At 47.7% G+C, this 18530-nt stretch overlaps 1 protein-coding gene across 8 annotated transcripts in view; it reads right to left on the bottom strand.

The window, feature by feature from the left end:
* Positions 1 to 18530, bottom strand: part of Mical2 (microtubule associated monooxygenase, calponin and LIM domain containing 2) — a 127573-nt gene that overhangs the window by 41709 nt on the left and 67334 nt on the right. For all 8 annotated transcript variants that reach the window (XR_003837099.1, XM_021169143.2, XM_021169141.2 and 5 more), the window contains 4 exons: positions 9676 to 9883; positions 6350 to 6466; positions 3934 to 4035; positions 2029 to 2184 (listed from right to left, as the gene is read on the bottom strand). Coding sequence is in view for 7 of the 8 variants with exons in the window: in XM_021169143.2 (XP_021024802.1) it covers positions 2029 to 2184; positions 3934 to 4035; positions 6350 to 6466; positions 9676 to 9883 (583 nt within the window). In the remaining variant the exon portion in view is untranslated. The remainder of the gene's footprint in view (positions 1 to 2028; positions 2185 to 3933; positions 4036 to 6349; positions 6467 to 9675; positions 9884 to 18530) is intronic.

The raw sequence follows: 18530 nt of genomic DNA, 5'->3' as shown, positions 1-18530 counted from the left end.
GCAGAGTCTGGCTCAGCGACTCAGCTGGTTCCTAGAAGCTGAGCCTTAGAGGAAATGATTCCATGGAAAGTGTTACCCTAACAGGAAATTCACAGAAGGTGGAGATCAGAGGCCAAAGCTTTAAGCAGACATGTGTGTCTTTCTCTGTTCCAAATACTCATGATGGAATTGGCTGTAGACAGCAGTAGACAGAATGCATATCTGTGACTGTGGTGTGAAATCAAAGCCCTTGCTGAAGGACACTGAACCCTGAATGTCCTATCATCTCAATGTATCATGAAACACGACCCTTTTGATTTCCCCATCTCGTTCTGCCCCTTGAATATAGAAAACCATTCCCATCTCAAAGACCACATGGTCTTCTACAGTCCTCAGGCTTGGATGCCAAGAGACACCACAGTCCCCCAGACCTACCATCACAACTATATTTAAGATAGGATACTAAATGAGAAAATGAGAAATGTGGGTGATAATAAAATGTGCTAAGAAAAAGAGGAGGAGGAGGAAAAGGAGGAAGAGGAGGAGAAGGAAGAAGAGGAGGAAGAGGAGGAAGAGGAGGAGGGGAACGGATACGTTATTAGAACTGGAGCCACGTGAGATAAGCATGTAAGGCTCTGAGGGAAAATGTCAGTAAAACACCAGGACAGACTGGGCTGAGCACCAATAGCTTTCACTTCTCCTATAGTTGAGGCTGGCCTCAAAGTGACTATGTAGCTGGTGCTAACCTTGATCTTCCTGCCTCTACCTTCCAAGTGCTGGGATTACAAGCAAGTGCCACCATACCTGCGGAGGCTTCATTTAACATTATCATTGCACTGGCTTTTCAAGGAACAATGCCCATTTTGGGTCAGGTTAGAAAAAGGCCGTTTCTCCTTTGTTTCTCCTCTACTCTCATGAGCATGAGTTGCTCGTTTACTGACTATCCGACCACAGAGAATATGTCTTCTTGGTTTGCTGATCTGCCTCAGGCTATACACCCAGTGTTTGCAATGTAGCATGTATTCAAAAGAATATCTGTAAAGCGGTTGAGCCAATACCTTCTGTTCTGTGTACATGTGGTTAGGTGACAACTGTTGGCCAGAGCATGGTGGGTGGGAGTGGGGTGGTGTCCTAGTGTTGTCTCATAGGGAGGGGCAGCTGATGTACTGTGTAAAGCACCTGGGATCCATCAGGTTCTCCCCTCAGATTATAAGCTCCCTCCTCAGAGTGTTCCCAGCATCTCATGTTAATCTTGGGCACAGCTTTCCTGACTATCTTGTGTTACAGTGCTTTATGTGGGGACCCTCTTTGGATAGGGGAAACTCCAGAAGGGGTGGGGCTAACATTGTCTTTGTACTCCACACTGCTGAGCACTGACACAGGACAGATACTCAGTTCATGGCCATTAACTATCAGCAAAGTCTATTGTCTATTTCTACATACAACACCTAGTACATTCTCCCGAGAATCCCTCTTGTCCTTGCAGGACCTCTGGACATTTACCGGATGGAGAGAAAGCTTTGCTCCCTTCTCCAATTCCAGCAAACATTGGAAGCCAACAGGTCTATGAACAGTTCAGAGAGCTTGGACAAGGGACTAGGGAGATGGCTTAGTCAGAAACAATGCATGACCTGCAAGTACTGCCGAATGGGATTTGATCCCCAGAATCCATGATGTGGGGGAAGGCAGGCATGTATGGTATTATAACCCCAGTGCTGGGGAGGCTGAGACAGATCCCAGGGCCTCCCTGGGCTTTTAACCTAGCTTACTTGTTGAACATTAGGCCAGTGAGAGGCCTTTGCTCAACAACAGCAAGAAAAGTGGACACCATCTGAAGAATGATGCTAAAGGTTGTCTTCTGGCTACCGCACATGTGTGCACGCATGCAAGCTCTCTCTCTCTCTCTCTCTCTCTCTCACACACACACACACACACACACACACACACACACACACACGTTCATATACACTCAGATGCACGCTCAAATGCACACACATGCACTCACACATACACTGTGAATAGGGTCTGGTTTAGAGATGAGACTCTCACCTGTTTCTTCCTTTAGGTCCTGGAAGAACTTCTGGTTGAAGATGAAGGCAACACCACTGATCTCCTCCACCTTGGCCTCAGCTGTGCTGTTCCTGTTTATGAAGTTGGCGGTGATGGCGATGGCCAGCTTCCCTCGGAACTCTTTCCTCCTGAAGCCTGCGGAAGGGAAGGGTAGATGTGTCCGTTCTCTGGATCTGGTGGGAAACTCAGCAGCACTGCTGAGAACACTCTTCTTGGGGCCCCACAGGCAGTGGGGACAGGGGCTCTGGGACAGGCAGGCACCGGGCTTGTGCCCACAAGAGGCATTTTGAAGTCAGTAGGGCTCTGTTCTTTTCTATACTGGACCACACACCCTTCTTACATATCCACAGACCAGTGACCGAAGTGATCTGTGCAGCACGTTACCACAGAGCTCAGCCCTCTGCAGACATGCTGGGTATGTCACTGAACACACTCTGAAGGCCCTTCCACACTGGGGTCCTACGTGGTCCAAATGATTTTGTGAGCATTTTAAATGGAAAAGAAAATCTTCTTTTAAAAAATAGGATTTGGCTGAACTCTCAGAAGACAGGATAGTAACACATTTCCTTTCCATCTTTGTTGTCATAGGCTGTATTGCATTGTCATTCTCCCACTGATGAAGTCTTAACTCTTGGTATCTCTGAATGTGACCCTATTGGAGATGGAGTCATTATAGAAGGGCTTATTTAAGATAAGGTCTACTGGAGTAGAGCCTCTATTGTAATGTGGCTGATGTCATTATTCTCAGGGAAAGGTGAACACATCGAGGGAGAAGCTCTGTAAACACAGAGATGGGGATGATACTTCTATAAGTCAAGCAATACCAAAGCCTAGCAAACAAAACAAAACAAAACAAAACACCCAATACACCTGTTCCTAGTGGCTGGTACCTAGTATGTGTGCTGGCTGGCTTTGTCTTGACACAAACCTAGGGCGTCTCAACTGATGAGTAGCCCCCATCAGAGTGGCCTGAAGGTGCATGTGTGGTGGCATTTTCTTGATTACTGATTGATCTGAGAGGATCCAGCTGATAGCAAGCTGAGCATAAACCCTGGGCTTTCAAATATCCAGACTCATAATTTCCCCAAGCCACCTGAACAATCCCATAAACCATACAAGTATTCATGTTAGCAGCTTCGGAGTGTCTTGTCAGATATTGCTGAAAGAAGATGGGTGTGGGTATGAAGGCGGGGCGAGTAGAGACAGGACAGAGTCTTGCTGACAGGGGAGGCCTGAGCTGGAGGCCCACACATTCAGAACTTGCTGAGGTCAGCATGTGCGTGCTGTCCTCAGAGAATGGATTTTCCCAGCAATCTGTCTGCAACCTGTGACCCTTGAAAGAAGCAAACTGGGAAATCACAACTCTCCCTACTCTGAAAGACTCTACTGGTGGCACATGGTTTATCACACTGGTCTCAGACAACAGTTTCGGTGTGAATGACCGCACGAAGCCTGCCTGCTGGACTTAGAGAAGCCTGGCTTTGAATCCTGACACTTTGCCCAGCTGCCCAGCAGTGGGTGTGCTTAAGAGTTATGAAGAAAGAGGGTTTCTCTGTTGGTTGGTGGAGTCCTTGAACATGAATGGATGCTATTAAAGTCTTGAGATGTTTGCCTTAGATGAAGTCAGGGTGCACTTTGGCTAACACAGCAGCTCGGTGAGTTTGTGTTGACTTTTCCCACAGTATTCCCACTTTAGAAAGCATTTTCACAGATAAGCCCTCCCCCATCCCTCATCTTGGTGCTCTGAAAGGGTTCTGCTACCCATATTCTCACTTGGGGATGCTAAGAGCCAGCAAGTGGGAAAGTGGAATGGCTGCCACCTTCATCTTCCTTCTCCGATTCCCCTCGTTATCTCAGCCCTATCACCAAAAGAAGAGTCCTCACCTTCTAGCGTGTTCCTGTGACCGTCAGCACCGATGATGACATCAAACTCAAAGTCAGACAGGGCGTGGTCTGCAGGAAGGAATTCTGCCCGCCATCCAACTTCTACCAGGACAGAGAGAGTGGATGAGCTGACAGGGGCAGGCTGAGAGAGTGATACTACCCCTCCCAGTTGGCTAGGAGAAATGGATAATGACCCAGTGGAGCCTCCTGAAGAGAGGTCAGGCATCAGACATATCTAGATTTTTGACACTATGACAAAGGATGTTGTATACAATGTTCATGGTTGAGAACTGGGCAATGGAGGGTTTTAAATGGCAAAACCCCTCTCATGATATTTGAATTAAGCTTACTGTTTCATAGTTGTCATAACTCTCCTGGGTAGCCTGTGGTCCCTAGTCTGCAGGCCAGGCCTACATGGACAGTCCATATCCAGGTTCTCTCTGCTAAGGTCAGGTTTTGTGTCAGTGCACTCCAGAACAAAGCCAAGAGAAAGGGAGGCACTGCAGCCCTGTGCCTAGTGTGGCAGATCTTTGCTAGGGTGCTGACCTTTAGTGAGCCCTAAACCCTTCTCCCACACCCTGTGTTTGTATCTCATCAGATTCACCCATATTTGCCCCAACTCAATGGCTTCTCATCCCAGAGAGTGTGCAGGATGCCAAGGTGGGGGTGGGGTGGGATGTGGGTGGGTGGGGGCGCGAGGGGTTACTATACAATTCTGCTGCTTGCTCCAGTGGTCTGCTGTTATAGTAGCACACTCTTGGGGAATGCCTGACCAGATCCTCAGGGTTAGGACTATCCAGTAGAGATGTTCCACTGGTTAAGAGCAAACAGTCTCTGAATGCCCCAAATGAAATGTCTTACTAAAAGAGCAAGAAAAGCCTCCCTGAGTTGTCAAATATATTGGGTAGAGGCCAGGAAGAGTCAGGGATGTGTCCTCCATGGGAAACCCCAAAGTCTTCAACATACGCTGCCTCATAACTCAGCATTTCCAAGGCAGGAAACAACAAAATATAAAACCTTGATGGAAAAAACCCATGATTATGGTGTATGAGATAGATCAGAATTTAATTTTCCTTTCCTCTAGTTATTGCTTTTTAGGTGGGTTATCAGTATGTAGCCCAGGCTGGCCTTGAAAGCATAGCCATCTGCCTCAGTGCTGGAATTTCAGGTGTGCACCATCATGCTCAGCAAAAATATCACAATTTAAATATGCACAATAAAAGAAGAAAGAAGAATATTATCAAGACTCTGCCTAGATGAAAGCATCTTATGATCTATAAATTAAAACTCAATAAAATTAAAAACACTGCTGGGCATAACAGCTCCTGTAATTCCAGAATTTAGAAATTCAAGGGTCATCCCTGGCAACATAACAAGTTTGAGCCAGCTTGGGCTACATAAGACTATCTCAGGAATTCAGGAATAACATATATAGCTATATATGTGTGTATAATACATGCATACATACATGTATGTGTATGCATAGTGGTGGTTTGCATGAAAATGGCCCCCATAGGGAGTGGCACTATTGGGAGGTGTGGCCTGGTTGGAGAAAATTTATCACTAGGGGGGTGGGCTTTCAGAAGTTCAAGCCAGGCCTAGTGGCTCATTGTCTATCTCTCCAGCCCCCTTTCTGCCTGCATGCCATCACTGTTCCTGCCATGATGATAACAGACTGAACTTTTGAACTATAAGCCAGACCATTAAATGTTTTCCTATATAAGAATAGCCATGGTCGCTGGGCTTTGCACACTTTAATCTTGGCACTTGGGAGGCAAGGCAGGTGGATCTCTGTGAGTTCGAGACCAATCTGGTCTACTACAGAGTGAGTTCAGGACAGCCTCTGGCTACACAGAGAAACCCTGTCTCGAAAACAAAACAAATCAAAATAAACCCAAACAACCCCCACAAACAAACAAAATGATTATGGTGTCTCTTCACAGCAATAGAACTCTAAAAAAGGCGTGTGAAAACCGAGAAATATCTAAAAGCTTTATTTTTATAACTGTTCTAGACATCTCAGTTTCCTTACTATATTTTTAAGATATTTTGAGGGTATAGCAGGTGTAAACTACCTGAGGGTGAGCTGAAGTATGTGTGAACTTTATTACACTACCATATTTGTCTTCTTTCCTGCCACTGACTGGACGTCAGTTGTCAAAGTTGCAGCTTCCTAGGGTCTGGGTAACCAAATTATAGGCTTCATGGCATGGTACTAATTCCACCATCACCCCCACCCTTGCTGGGAGCTGAAAAATAAGCCCAAAGCCACAGAAATGGTCAAAAAAGGTAAAGTATTTGTCAGTGGAAGTGTGCCAAACAGCTCCCAGCAAAAAATAACTTGCAGAGATAGCCTCAGCAAGCTTCCCATTTGGAATATGTGCCTTCAAGGCAGAGAAAGAAAATCCGACTGTACTTTGATTCTCTTGGTCTTCAGGAGGCTCCAGCACCCTCACAAACTCCACATTCACGTGGACCTCCACTCCCAGCATCAGGGCCACCTTGAAGAGGATAAGCTGCAGTTGTCGGATACCTGTGAGGAAGGAAAGAAGGGAGGGGACTGTCAGGAGCAATGCATAAGCAGCATGTGTGTGTGAGAGCTGGATAGTTGTGGCCCAGAGAGCCCAGAGCACAGCGCCACGCCGCCGGCTGAGTTTGTACCAGGCGCTCCAAGGCTTTTCATTTGGGGACCCTTCTTATTCTCATGTAATGGAGGAACTATTGAGACTTGATAAAGTCAAAGGACGGCTCAAGGCTACACAGAAGCCAAAAGTGGACCACGGGTGCAGTTCTGTCAGATCTGACAGCTCTGTTCTACCTGCACCGTGCTGCTCTAACTAGAGAGATCTGTCTGTCTTTTCTACACCTTTGCTGAGCCAGACTCTGGATCTGATGAGATGAAGGTAGAGAAGGAGCTAGTGAGAGTCAGGAGCCACAAGAAGAGGCTCGTGAATGAGGCCTAAACCTAAAGTTTCTCCCTCTCTAGTGGGAAGGGGAAAGGCAGAGAATTCTCCCCATCAACTGGGCTCAGTGCTCTCTGCTTTTTACCATTTCAAAGGCCTCTAAGTGCAACCTTGTTTGTTCCCTACACAAAGGGGCATTCCTCTGAGTACTTTTCTTCACAGTAAGAAGCTTTAAGCTTGCTGTGGGCTTCTCTGTATTGCCTGGGTATTTAATATTCATTGAGTACCTACAATGTGGCAGGAAGATGGGCGCACGCTCTCTAATGGAGGAAGCAGATGAACGGAGTGTTGGGGCCTAGGCTGGGACTCCAAGAGAGGATTAATTGGGAGCATTAGGTACCATGGGGAGACTGATGACAACAGAGGCCACATGAGGCCAGGACATCCAGAAGCCTGGACGCTTCTGGGTAAAAAAAAAAAAATCTCTTTAGTGTGGTGACAAAAAGGAAATAGGCAACCACTGGAGTAGTGGATACACAGTCCACACTTCCTCTTCTAGAACAAATCCTTTTGAGTGAAGGAATAATAATGGGGTCTCCATAGAGGGCAGGGTCCAGGGTGAGGATCAGGAAGACTGGTGGTGGGGACTGGGGAAGAAGAAGGCGAGAAATCCAAGAGGGACCAGGGTTGGAAGGGATGGCTAGCTGTGCTTCCATCCTGGGACGCTAAGGAGGGACAATGAGTGTATAATGGGCAGGTCAATGGCCTCTCTCCCTTAGGCATAGGACACAGGCAACTGCTAAGAACCTAGGGCTGGAAGAACAGTGATGGGGAGTGGAGAGTCCTCATACAGGTCATACAGAGAACTGCTGAGCAGTGCTAAGCCTGAGGCAGGGCTAGGGATGGAGACTGCCCATCTCAGAACAGTTGCCGGGCAGCTGGTTTGATAAAACCTAGGCCACAACCTGCTGAGAAGACAGTTCTTCCAGGGGAGGCTTGGACACACCTCACAGTATCAAGGTTCCTGGCTTCCAGCACACAGTAGGAGCTCTGTGAGTCCCCCACCTCCATTCTCACAGAGCTGCCCTTGGAATACCACATCCTCTCAGTGCCCTGCTCAAAGCCTCATTCCATAGTCTCACTGACAGACCTCTGGGTGGGACAGAGCATCCTGCCAGCTCATGCTGTGGCTTTCTGGGCAAATACAAATTTCTTTCTGTTGAACTCCTGGAATTTTCTCATCCCAAAGTGGGAATACACTCTGGGGCTGCTGCTGGTAAATCCTTCTGTGTCTGAATAAATTACACCCTTAGCAGCGGCTCACTCTCTCCAGGCCCACCCACACCCCACACACTTCCCATCAATTCTGATCTCACATAGACATGGCTCTTTGGGCTCCCCTCTCATCCACCCCCATGAAAAAGTGTGGCATTCTTTTAGGTCTGAGGGCCACATATGGCAGCCCAATTACTAGATGCCACTGGACACAAAAAGTACTACATAACAGACATGTGCTATCATGTTACAAACCTGACCCCATGTAACTTTAACAATTCAAGGGGACAGAATTAATCCTGTTTTCTAAGAGATAAAATTGAGGCCTGAAGAACGTAAGGAGTTTGAACCAGGTCAGGAGGAAATAAATGCTTTGTACTTAAATCAAACACTTAAATCCCCATACAATCTGCCTGACTTTCGCAAGTTCGGCTGTCATAAGTGTAATAGCTGGAGACCTCTTCCCTGTGAAGCTGAGAGAAAGAGGGATGCTGCTTCTCCCAAAGCCTCAAGATTCCAAGAGTGGCCTACAGCCAGGGGAACAGGAGCTGTGCTCGACCCAGCCATTCTGAGGCTGGCCAGCGTCTTCAGATGCTGTATTTTCAACTTCCATTCCCAACCTCCCTGAAGTCACATTATGTTGCCTTCTCTCTTGTCAAAGCTCTAAGGAACACTGGTGAGAGACCCGTCAGAGATTATACACCCGATTACGTCACTCCTCTGATCTACCACCTGCCCTGTTCCGCAGTACTAGCAGTACACTGTGCCAATGCCTCTGCACAAGGAGGTCTCAACCATCTGGCCCCATTAGAGGTTTTGTGAGTTCTCTCTCTCACATTCCTCTTGGGAGTGTGACTCACTCTATTAAAGCATATTTTATTACTGACAAAATCTAGTGAGCTCCCTGAGCATACCGTCCCTGCTACTTGCCTCTGGGCTCTGTATTTCATTCATTCACTCAGCAGATGTTTATTGTTTCATCTATTACGTGTCAAGCACGTAGGCCCTGGAGACAGGTATTTTGGCAAGCAGTGCATCCCAGGGTCCATGACCAATGGGACTTAAGACAGAGCCCAGAATAAGCCACAAAGCAGACCATCATGGTCTGAATGAGAAAGGTCCTCATGGGCTAATTTGAGCTCTATCCAGTGGTACCATTTTTAGGAGACTGTAGGGCCTGTAGGAGATGTGACCCAGTTGGAAGAAGTAGATACAGGAGGAGTGGGGAAAGCTTGAAGTTTATAGCCTGGGCATTCTGCAGGGCCTTTCTCCATTTCTGGATCTGGCCAGATATGAGCTAGCAGCCACGAAGCTGTTGGACTTTTTTACTTTCCTGCCATGAGGGGCTGAGCCCAAACAAATGTCTCCTCAAGCTGATCCTGGTGAAGAATTTGGTCTCAGCCAAAGAAAGTAACTAATTCACAGTCCTCCAGATAACACCCAAGAGTTGGATGAATGGAGCATCCATGGTCAAAGGACTCCCAGATGTGGCAAGATGGGTCCATGAACAGTGAGACCTGGATCGTCTTGAAGCACCAAGCACCCCACCCTGAGCCCCACTCACTGATGTGGTCGATGGAGCCAGCACAGAATTTCCCATAGAACTTCTTGGCCCCCAGGCCCCGCAGGTCATGGATAGTGAAGGGCCAGAGGTGCAGCACATTGTTCCGGGAGAAGGTGTCCCTCTTCTCCACTACAACCACTTTGGCTCCCAGGTAGGCAAGTTCAATGGCAGTGCGCAAGCCACATGGTCCTCCTCCGACGATGAGACACTGTGGTGGGGAAAGGAGAGAAACCTTGAGTGTCTAGGCAGTGCTGTCACAGAGGTCCCACCTCACCAGCCACAGCATTCTGTGCATCTGCCAGGACCAGTCATTCATCTGCCTAGTATATATATTCCCTGTAGGCCCATCATAGACTAGACACTGTCCAAACCCAGGGAGAACATGCAAAGGGATTTTAGGAGAAGGCACTGTAAGATGCACAGGCGTTCTAGGTGAGACTAGACCAAATCTGACCCCAGCCCTGGTAGGCCACCTCTTATCATCCTTTCATGAACCGGGTCTGTGAAGTGCTGTTTTTCCTCATAGGGCTGTTGTCAACAGGATCACCTTTGTAAAGTATATTAGGCTTAAAGATGCGGTTCAGCTGTAGGGAGCTAGCCTAGTGTGTGCAGGACCCGGACTACCTATCCTCAGCACCACTAAACAAGCACACAATGAGAGAAGAATGTGCTTCTGTGTTGTGAAAGTGTATGGAACATCATTCCTGTGGCCATAGGCTAGCCAAGCAACAAAAGAACATATTGACAAACTGGACTTCGTCAAGATTAAAACTTTGGTGCTGGGGCTGGAGAGATGAATCAGTGGCCAAGAACATCCATTCTCTGTTCTTCTAGAAGCCCCAAGTTTTATTCCCAGCGCCCGTGTTGGGTGGCTCACAACCACTCCAGCTCAGGGATCCGACATCCTCTTCTGGCCATCATGTATCGTCATACAGATGCCCCCAATGCAAATAAAAATAAAGCTTAAGATAAAACAGATGTTTTGAAAGGCATTATAGTTAAGGCAGTGAAAAGAATACCATTATGGTGTTGTATGTCTGTAATCCCAGGCCAGCTTGTCTCAGCTCCCAGCTCCCAACCCCTTCCCCAGCCTACTGAAGGAAAGGAAGAAAGGGAAAAGACAGGCACACCGATGGGAGAAAATATTTGCAAGCCACATAACTTGTAAGTTCTGAAAACATACTTGTATCTAATACACATAAAGTCATGACAGCTTAAAATGAAAAATAAATTAAAATACTTAGAGAAAAAAACTAAAATAGCATTTTTCCCCAATAAAGATATACAAGGAATCAGAAAGTAGATGGAAAGGTCCCAACAGAAAAATGCAAAACCAAGCCATGGTGAATGGTTACTCCCTCAGTAGTAAAGGCTCGAATTTGATGGGGCACATGAATCAAGAGCTGGAAATTCAAGCCTCACATATTGCTAGTGCAAACGATTTCAGTCTGTTATAGCAATTCCTTTAACAGTTAAGCATGGAGGTACCATATTAGCCGACCGTCCCGATCCTAGGTACATACACTCAAGAGAATTGAAAACCTCTCCATGAACAGCAAGGGAAGGATTTTTTCACATCAGCCCCAAGCTGCAAACAACTCACGAGCCTATGAATCGATGGATAAGCAAGCCATGATATGTGTGTGATGCCATGGGTGCAAATACACGTTTGTCTGTGTGAGTGCAGGCATGCATGTAGGACTCAAGGTTGACATCAAGAGTCTTCCTTGATTGCTCCCCACATTATTCAAGTGACCCTGTGGTTTGCTGACACAGTCTAGCTTGCTATCTTGCTTTTGCTCTGGGGACCCCTGATCTCTACCTTCTGAACACTGGAATTACAGATGGGCTGCCACACCCAGCTGCCATTGATGTGGGTTTGGGGATCTAAACTCCAGAACAGGCAATCTGTAGAGACAGAAAGATTAGTGGTGATAAAGCTAAGGGTGAGGTGGGGAATAGACTGGGAAGCTAGTGCTACTGGATATATAGGTCTTTGTTTTTGGAATGTTTTGGAATTAGGCAGTGGTGATAGTTATCTACTTTAGTAGGATTAATTTTATAGTATGTTGATTATATTGCATACAATAAAATAGCAAGGCCTTATCTAAAAGAAAAATGGCCTGGAGATGATTCAGCAGTTAAAAGCTTTGACTGCTCCTCCTAGAGGACCCAAGTTCAATTTCCAGCACACACATGGTGCCTCACTGGTCCAGGGGTAACTCTAGTTCCAGAGGATTTAATACCCTCTTCTAGTCTCTATGGGCACTGCACATATGCAGTACACACATAGTATTAAACAAATGAAAACTTCAGGCACAGTGGTATGTGAGTGCAATCCCAGAACTCAGGCAGGAGGGTTGCAAATTCTAGGTAAGGCTCAACAAACAAAAATTGTATGAGAAAAAGGTAATTAAAAAGAAGTGTGCCACACACTGGTAAAAATGTTGGATTCTTGTTTTTTGTTTTGTTTTGTTTTGTTTTTAACAAAGTTTTAAATTGTATTATACATTTGAATGCCTTGCCTGCATGTATGTCTGTGCCATTAGGCACATGCCTGGTACTCATAGAGGCCAGGAGGGGTCACTAGAGCCCCTGGCTGGAGTTACAGATGGTTGGGAGGTACCTTGAGGGTGCTAGGAGTAGAACCTGGATCTTCCCAGAGAACACCCAGTGCTCCTAACCACTGAGCCAGCTCTCTAGCCCTGAATATTGGAGTCTTATTACTGAAAACTAGTGCTTGCTTCTAGAGACTCTCAGGCCATGGGGCAAATTTGAACTTCAAAATAAATAAGTAGAATGCCTTGTAGTTTGTTCTGTTTCATACACAAAAGGGGAAAAGCTAATTCTGCATGATAGACTGCAAGGGACATCAGAGGAGGGGCTTTCCATGCCATAACCACCATCATCAACATCTATATCACCACCACCACCACCATCATCATCAACATTGTCATCCACTGTAACCCACATTTGTGGAGCACCCACCCAGGTTCGTGTGTTTGACTTCTCCAATTCAGGAACTGTATTACTCCTACAAGAGAACCTTTACTCTGACCACTTCCCAAATGGGGAAATCAGGGCACAAAGCCACAAGGTAACTAACTGGTCCATGGGGTCAGAACGAAAGGGATGAAGCCAGGATCTAAAGCTTGATGCTCTCCCTCCCGAGCCTACTGTGCGGTACTGCTTCTGGTTTGGTAGAATAAAAAGAAAACCAACTATCTCGGCTGATAGAGCCCATTCAGAGAGAAAGAGGGGTGGAAGGGGAGGGAAAGAGGAGAGCTAGTCTGCACCCAGATGCAGGGTCTTAAAAGCACTGGTCTTGTTGGCACTGGGGCCATGGATAAAGAAGAGTCAGGGATTTGTACAAGGTCCATGCCAAGTCGCTCCATGTTGAAGAAGATCCTGTGCTTTTCCAGGGAGGGCATGGTCTGTTAGGACAGAAGAGGGGGAAACATGGTGACCTAGATAGGCACATAAACATCTAATTTTGTGCATAGTCTCCGTGTTGCGTAAGACCTGAAAACATGGCAGTAGTCCAGCAGAGGCAGGAGCTCACAGGTGAGGGTGGGGGTGGGTGGGTGGGGGTGGGGGATGGGCAGGTAGGTATAGATGAATAGGCGAAACTGTTCACCTAGGCAACAATGGAGGAGACCATCACCCGCTCCTCACTCACTGTCGGACGTTGCTGAGACATCTGGAAACGTCCCTCTACTTGGGATTAAATGTTATCTTAAAAACACATCCCCCTGCTTGAGCAAACACTCCATCCTCTGGCCGTCTCACTCCCCTAGGCTGCCAAGGTCCCAGAGGAAGACTCGATCAAGCGTATCAGAAGCTCCCACACTGCAATCAGTATAGTTTACTGGCTGGAACCATCCAAAGAGTTTGTAGACACCCAGTTAGAGGAAATGAAGTCACTGCTGAGATTTGACTCACCCCTAGAGATTTTGGAAAGTACATGGGGGCGGGGTGGGGGGGTGGGGGGCTGCAGAGCTGGCTTCCTCTCTGGACAGAGATGCCTGGAGACAACCAGCTTCCTCAGCCCAAATCCACATTTTATCTCACCCTCCACACGGCTTCTTGCTCCACATAGCCAGACAATGACGGTCATTTCAGAGCCTGCTCCAAACCCCACGCTTGTGAGGTTTGCTTTGGGGCGAAGTCTGGACCCGTTACATGTCTTTGCAGTTACTGCATGTTTCCTGTTGGTGAGCTCTGTCACTCCATGGCCAAGGCTGGGCCAGCCGGAGCATGTAGGGTGAAGAAGGGCAGGAAGGGGACAGAGGCCTTCTGCAGTTTTTGTTCACCAGGCCTGACCCATCTCCGGTCTCCAGACAAGGCAGGAAACCTCCTCTCCTCCAGCCAGGGACTGTTGTACATAGAGGGTGCAAATATTAGCCAGGTCTCACATCCAGCCCTCTTGGTGGCACCTGGTTTTCCATCAGTGAATGCTTGGCTTTCCCATCATCCTAAGCTCTGTTACATATTTTGGGCCTGAATCTCAGAGATACCAATCATACCATAATCTTAATCAAAGCAAATGCCAATGGGCTTAGTTATATTGGGGGAGAAAATCCAGGCTGGCACAAGGGGCTGTTGGCTGGGGTTGTGGAGGCCGGACAGTTCCCCCTTGGACTATGCTAGTTATGATCAAAATGGGCCTTGGCATTCTGACAAGGGGTCAAATACTCTGCAGCCGTGTGTCTGAGCAGAGGAGCAGCCCTGGCTTCCAGGGATGCCCATGGCCAGTGGAGGCTCTCTGGACAGGCGTGGCTCAGCAGACTGAACGCAGAGGCAAAGGACTCTCCCCTTTCCACAGACCCAGCCAGCATCTACCACTGAGAACAGACTTCCAATAAATAGAGCTTTTGGTTAAAACTTAGCCTCAGTCAGTAACATGTTCCCTGCACAAGCAGGAGAACCTATGCTGAGTGAGAGAACCCATGCTAAACAAACAAACAAACAAACAAACAAACAAACAAAAACAAAAACAGGGAGAGCAAGACCAACCTGTGTTTGGTGGTGCACACCTATTGCCCAGCTCTGGGGAGATAGAGACAGGAGGATCCCTGCGGCTCACTGACTCCTTTGCCTAGTTAAGACGGCGAGGCTCAGGCCAGGGTTAACATTTGCAGATTCCCACCTGGACAGTAGGAGCAGGGGTCTGTCTGCCAAGGTCACCTACATCATGGATGTCAGTATTATCTATGCACTGGGGTGACTGAATTATTGCACACTGGGGAGTGGGCAGATCTACCACCAGCCAGGAAAGAGACCCTATCTCAATAGACAAGGAAATATCTCCTGAAGAGTAACATTCAAGGTTGTCCTCTGGCTTACACACACATATAAGCAAACATGTACATATACCACGACCCCATGAACACACACACACAAACACACACACAGCCCAAAGGCCTTCCTAAATTAGACTGCATACTTTTCTCCTATGGTCCCACTGGCTCACTCATTACTGCTGCCCCAGAACAAAGCTCCCATGTTATCGTTGGCTGGGTCTCAAGAGCTGCCCCATCCGCTGTGTTATCTGTGTGCCTGGAACGCATCCACTGCCTGGTACGCACAGGAGGCCCAACACGTAGCTGATGGATGAATGAGCTTCCCACCCACTCAACACCAACTCAGTTCTGGCTTTCTGACCATGAGAGGGATGTTGGGTGCATGCCAGCCAGGGTTAACGTTTGCAGCTTCCCACCCAGACAGAAGGAGCAGGGGGCTGCCAAGGCCACCTACATCATGGATGGCGGTATTATCTGTGCACTTGGGCCATGTGAATTATTGCTCATTGGGGAGCAGGCAGATCTACCACCAGCAGGAAATCCACTGTAAAGATAAGCTTAGAAGAGTTCAGACCTGCATATTCTCGACAAGAGACAAACACCACATGGAAAAACAGACTATTTATCAAGGAGCGGGAGGGGGACAACAGCTAGTATACCTAGCCAAGACATAAATGCTAGTAGGGTGTGAGTGGAGGCTACATAGATCTCTTGCTGTACCTCAGAGGGGCCCTGAAAGCATGACTCTTTAAAATTTATATACATACATACACGCACACACATATATTAAATATATGTGTGTGCATATATATATATATATATATATATATATATATATATATGTGTGTGTGTGTGTGTGTGTGTGTGTGTGTATGCTTTGCCTGCAAGTGCCTATGAAGGACAGAAAAGGTTGTTGGATCTTTGGGAACTGGAGTTACAGATAGTTGTGGCTGCCATGTGGGTGCTGGAAACTGAACCCAGATCCTTTGTGAGAGCAGCCAGTGCTCCTAATGATTGAGCAATCTCTCCAACTCCACCTGCCTTTTTTTCATGTATGTATTTGTGTGGTGTGAATGGGTGTGTATGTATGTTCACATGCATAGGCATGGGGACACATGTGTGCACAGGTGTGTGTGTATGTGTGTGTGCCTGAAGTTGTGAAGTTGCCACCTGGCGTTTTCCTCAATCACTTTCTATATTTTTCAAGTGAGCACAGAGCTCACAGACCCAGGTTAGTCTAGCTAGCCAGCCTGGTCTGTAGATCACTGCCTCTGAGCCTAGATTACAGATGTGCTGCCACACCTAGCCAGCATGTATGTGGCTTCTGGAGATCTCAACTCCAGTTCTTACACTTGCATGGCAAGTACCTCATACACTGAGCCATAGCCCCAATCCAATTACTAATTTCTCAACGGCACAGTGCACCTTCCAACTGGCCCTCCTCCTAGCCCATAAATGGGGATGCTGGGACCCAGGATGGAAAGGACAAGAGTCACTGAGTGGAGTCAGGGCTAGGCCAGGGCTCAACAGTCCCTCAATAGTCTACAGTATTTGTTTCTGTCTCTGCTTCCTGCCTCCCTTCTCCTTGGGTGCAATATGGGCCAAGGCTATGGAGAGATGCTGTGCAACAATGGAAATGGGGGTCTGCCACTCATTTCCTGCTGACCACTACTGCCTTGGCCCTCGGCTGAAATGAAGTTTAACACACTTCACAAGCACTCTGATGGCACTCCCTACTTGCTGGCCACCTCCACAATCACTTCTTGTGTTTCATCTTTCTAATCACACTTTGAAAGTCTTAGCATCACACCCACCTTGGAAGTGGAAACATGGAGGCATAGAAAAGTAAGGCAAGAGAAGGCTCAGCAGATAAGAGCCCTTGCTGTGCACACATGAGGATCTGAGTTCAAATCCTCAGGACCTATGTTAAAAACAAACTTGGTGTAGCTACACACACACCTGTGATCCCAGCACAGCTGGAGGCAGAGACAAGAGGGTCACTAGAGCCTAGTGACTAAAAGCTCTAACTCCAGGCCCGTGAGAGACCCAAAGGAATAAAGCACAGAGTGTTAGCACGAGACACTCTGGCCTTCAAAGCACATAGGGATACATGCCTGCAATACCTGCACACACACACACACACACACACACACACACACACACACACACACACACACGGTGAGTGGTATGACCACAGTAAAAGGCAGTTTCATTTGTAAATGTTCTGCCCCTCAGCTTGGAAGTCATGAACACAGTCTTCAGTTTTGAAGGGGTGAAAAAAATGGAGAGAAAGAAGGCAAGAAATTCTCCTTAAGATTGTGTAACAGGTAAACCGTTACATTTGGATCTGAACCCGGGCCTATGCTCTCAATAGCTTGCCTTGAGAGTACAAAGCCTGAGTTACCAGGAACTTCATGGTGAGAATGGACGGAGGCCATTTCCTTCCTTCCCTTCACTGAGGACACGCGAATGCAGCCAGAGTTCAGGCTGGGTTCACACGGCCTCTCTGCAGGGGACGACAGGGCTATGCCCAGCCAAGGTTCCCGTGCTTCCCCAGGACGGAAGTTCCCAGGCTAGATGGAGTCTGAGCCTGTGCAGGTCCTGAGAAGCCATGCCAGCAGGTGCCTCGGTGCAATGCCTCCAGTCAGATAGCACAATTCTATAGAGAGCTGGTGGCCTGCTAGGTCTCCCTGGGAACAATAGCCATCCGGCACACTGGCTCTCTTAGGCAGAGCTCTGCCTCTGTCCTTGCCAGGGTGGCTTCACAGCCTCTGGCTGTTAGGACAAGAGATTCATCTGAACCCAGGCAGGAAGCCCATGGCGGTTACTGTTCTTATTGTAGTGTGAAAAGTGAAGCCAAGCATCCGCTTTCTGCCTCCAGGGAGGTGGCTCATGCTGGAGGCTGGAGGAGTTTATAGTTTTATTTTGCACAACAACAAAGAGGGGACCTCAATGGGAGGTGTACCCACCCACCAAGGAGTCCTTGGAAGGCCTGGCCAAAGAAGGTTCTTCACAGACACATCACGCTCCATTTTTGGCAAGCTGCTAAAACTCATTTGATTAGTGGAACCCTGCCCCATCCAACTCTCTGACTGCTTCTGCCCTCCTACCTCCCACCCCAGTTTCATATAGCCCAATCTGGAATTGAATTTGATATATAGTTCAAGGATGACCTTGAGTTTCAGATTCTCCTGCCTCTACCTCCATCAAGTGCTGGGACCAGAGACATGTGCCAACATACCCAGTTTAGACAGTGCTAAGGATTGGACCCAGGGCTTCCTGTACGCTAGACAAACACTCTACCAATAGAATGGCATCCTCAGCCCAGCTCTCTCATATCTCATTCAAACCTAGCTCTTCCTGACTAACCCTTACACTCCACTTAGTGACCACATTAGCTTTCTCCCATCTCCATGCTTCCTCTCAAGAAATATCTCCTCCAAGAGAAACACTCCATTTCCCTCTTTCCCTCCCCACTGGCTGGAGTGTCTCAGTACCTTCCTCTTCCTCCTCTTCCTACTCCCCCTCCCCCCTCCCCTCCTCCCCTCCTCC

This window comes from Mus caroli, chromosome 7 (assembly GCF_900094665.2).
Source record: "Mus caroli chromosome 7, CAROLI_EIJ_v1.1, whole genome shotgun sequence".
NCBI classification, from domain to species: Eukaryota; Metazoa; Chordata; class Mammalia; order Rodentia; family Muridae; genus Mus; species Mus caroli.
Note: the sequence above shows the minus strand (reverse complement) of the source record. Positions and strands in the feature narration are given on the sequence as shown.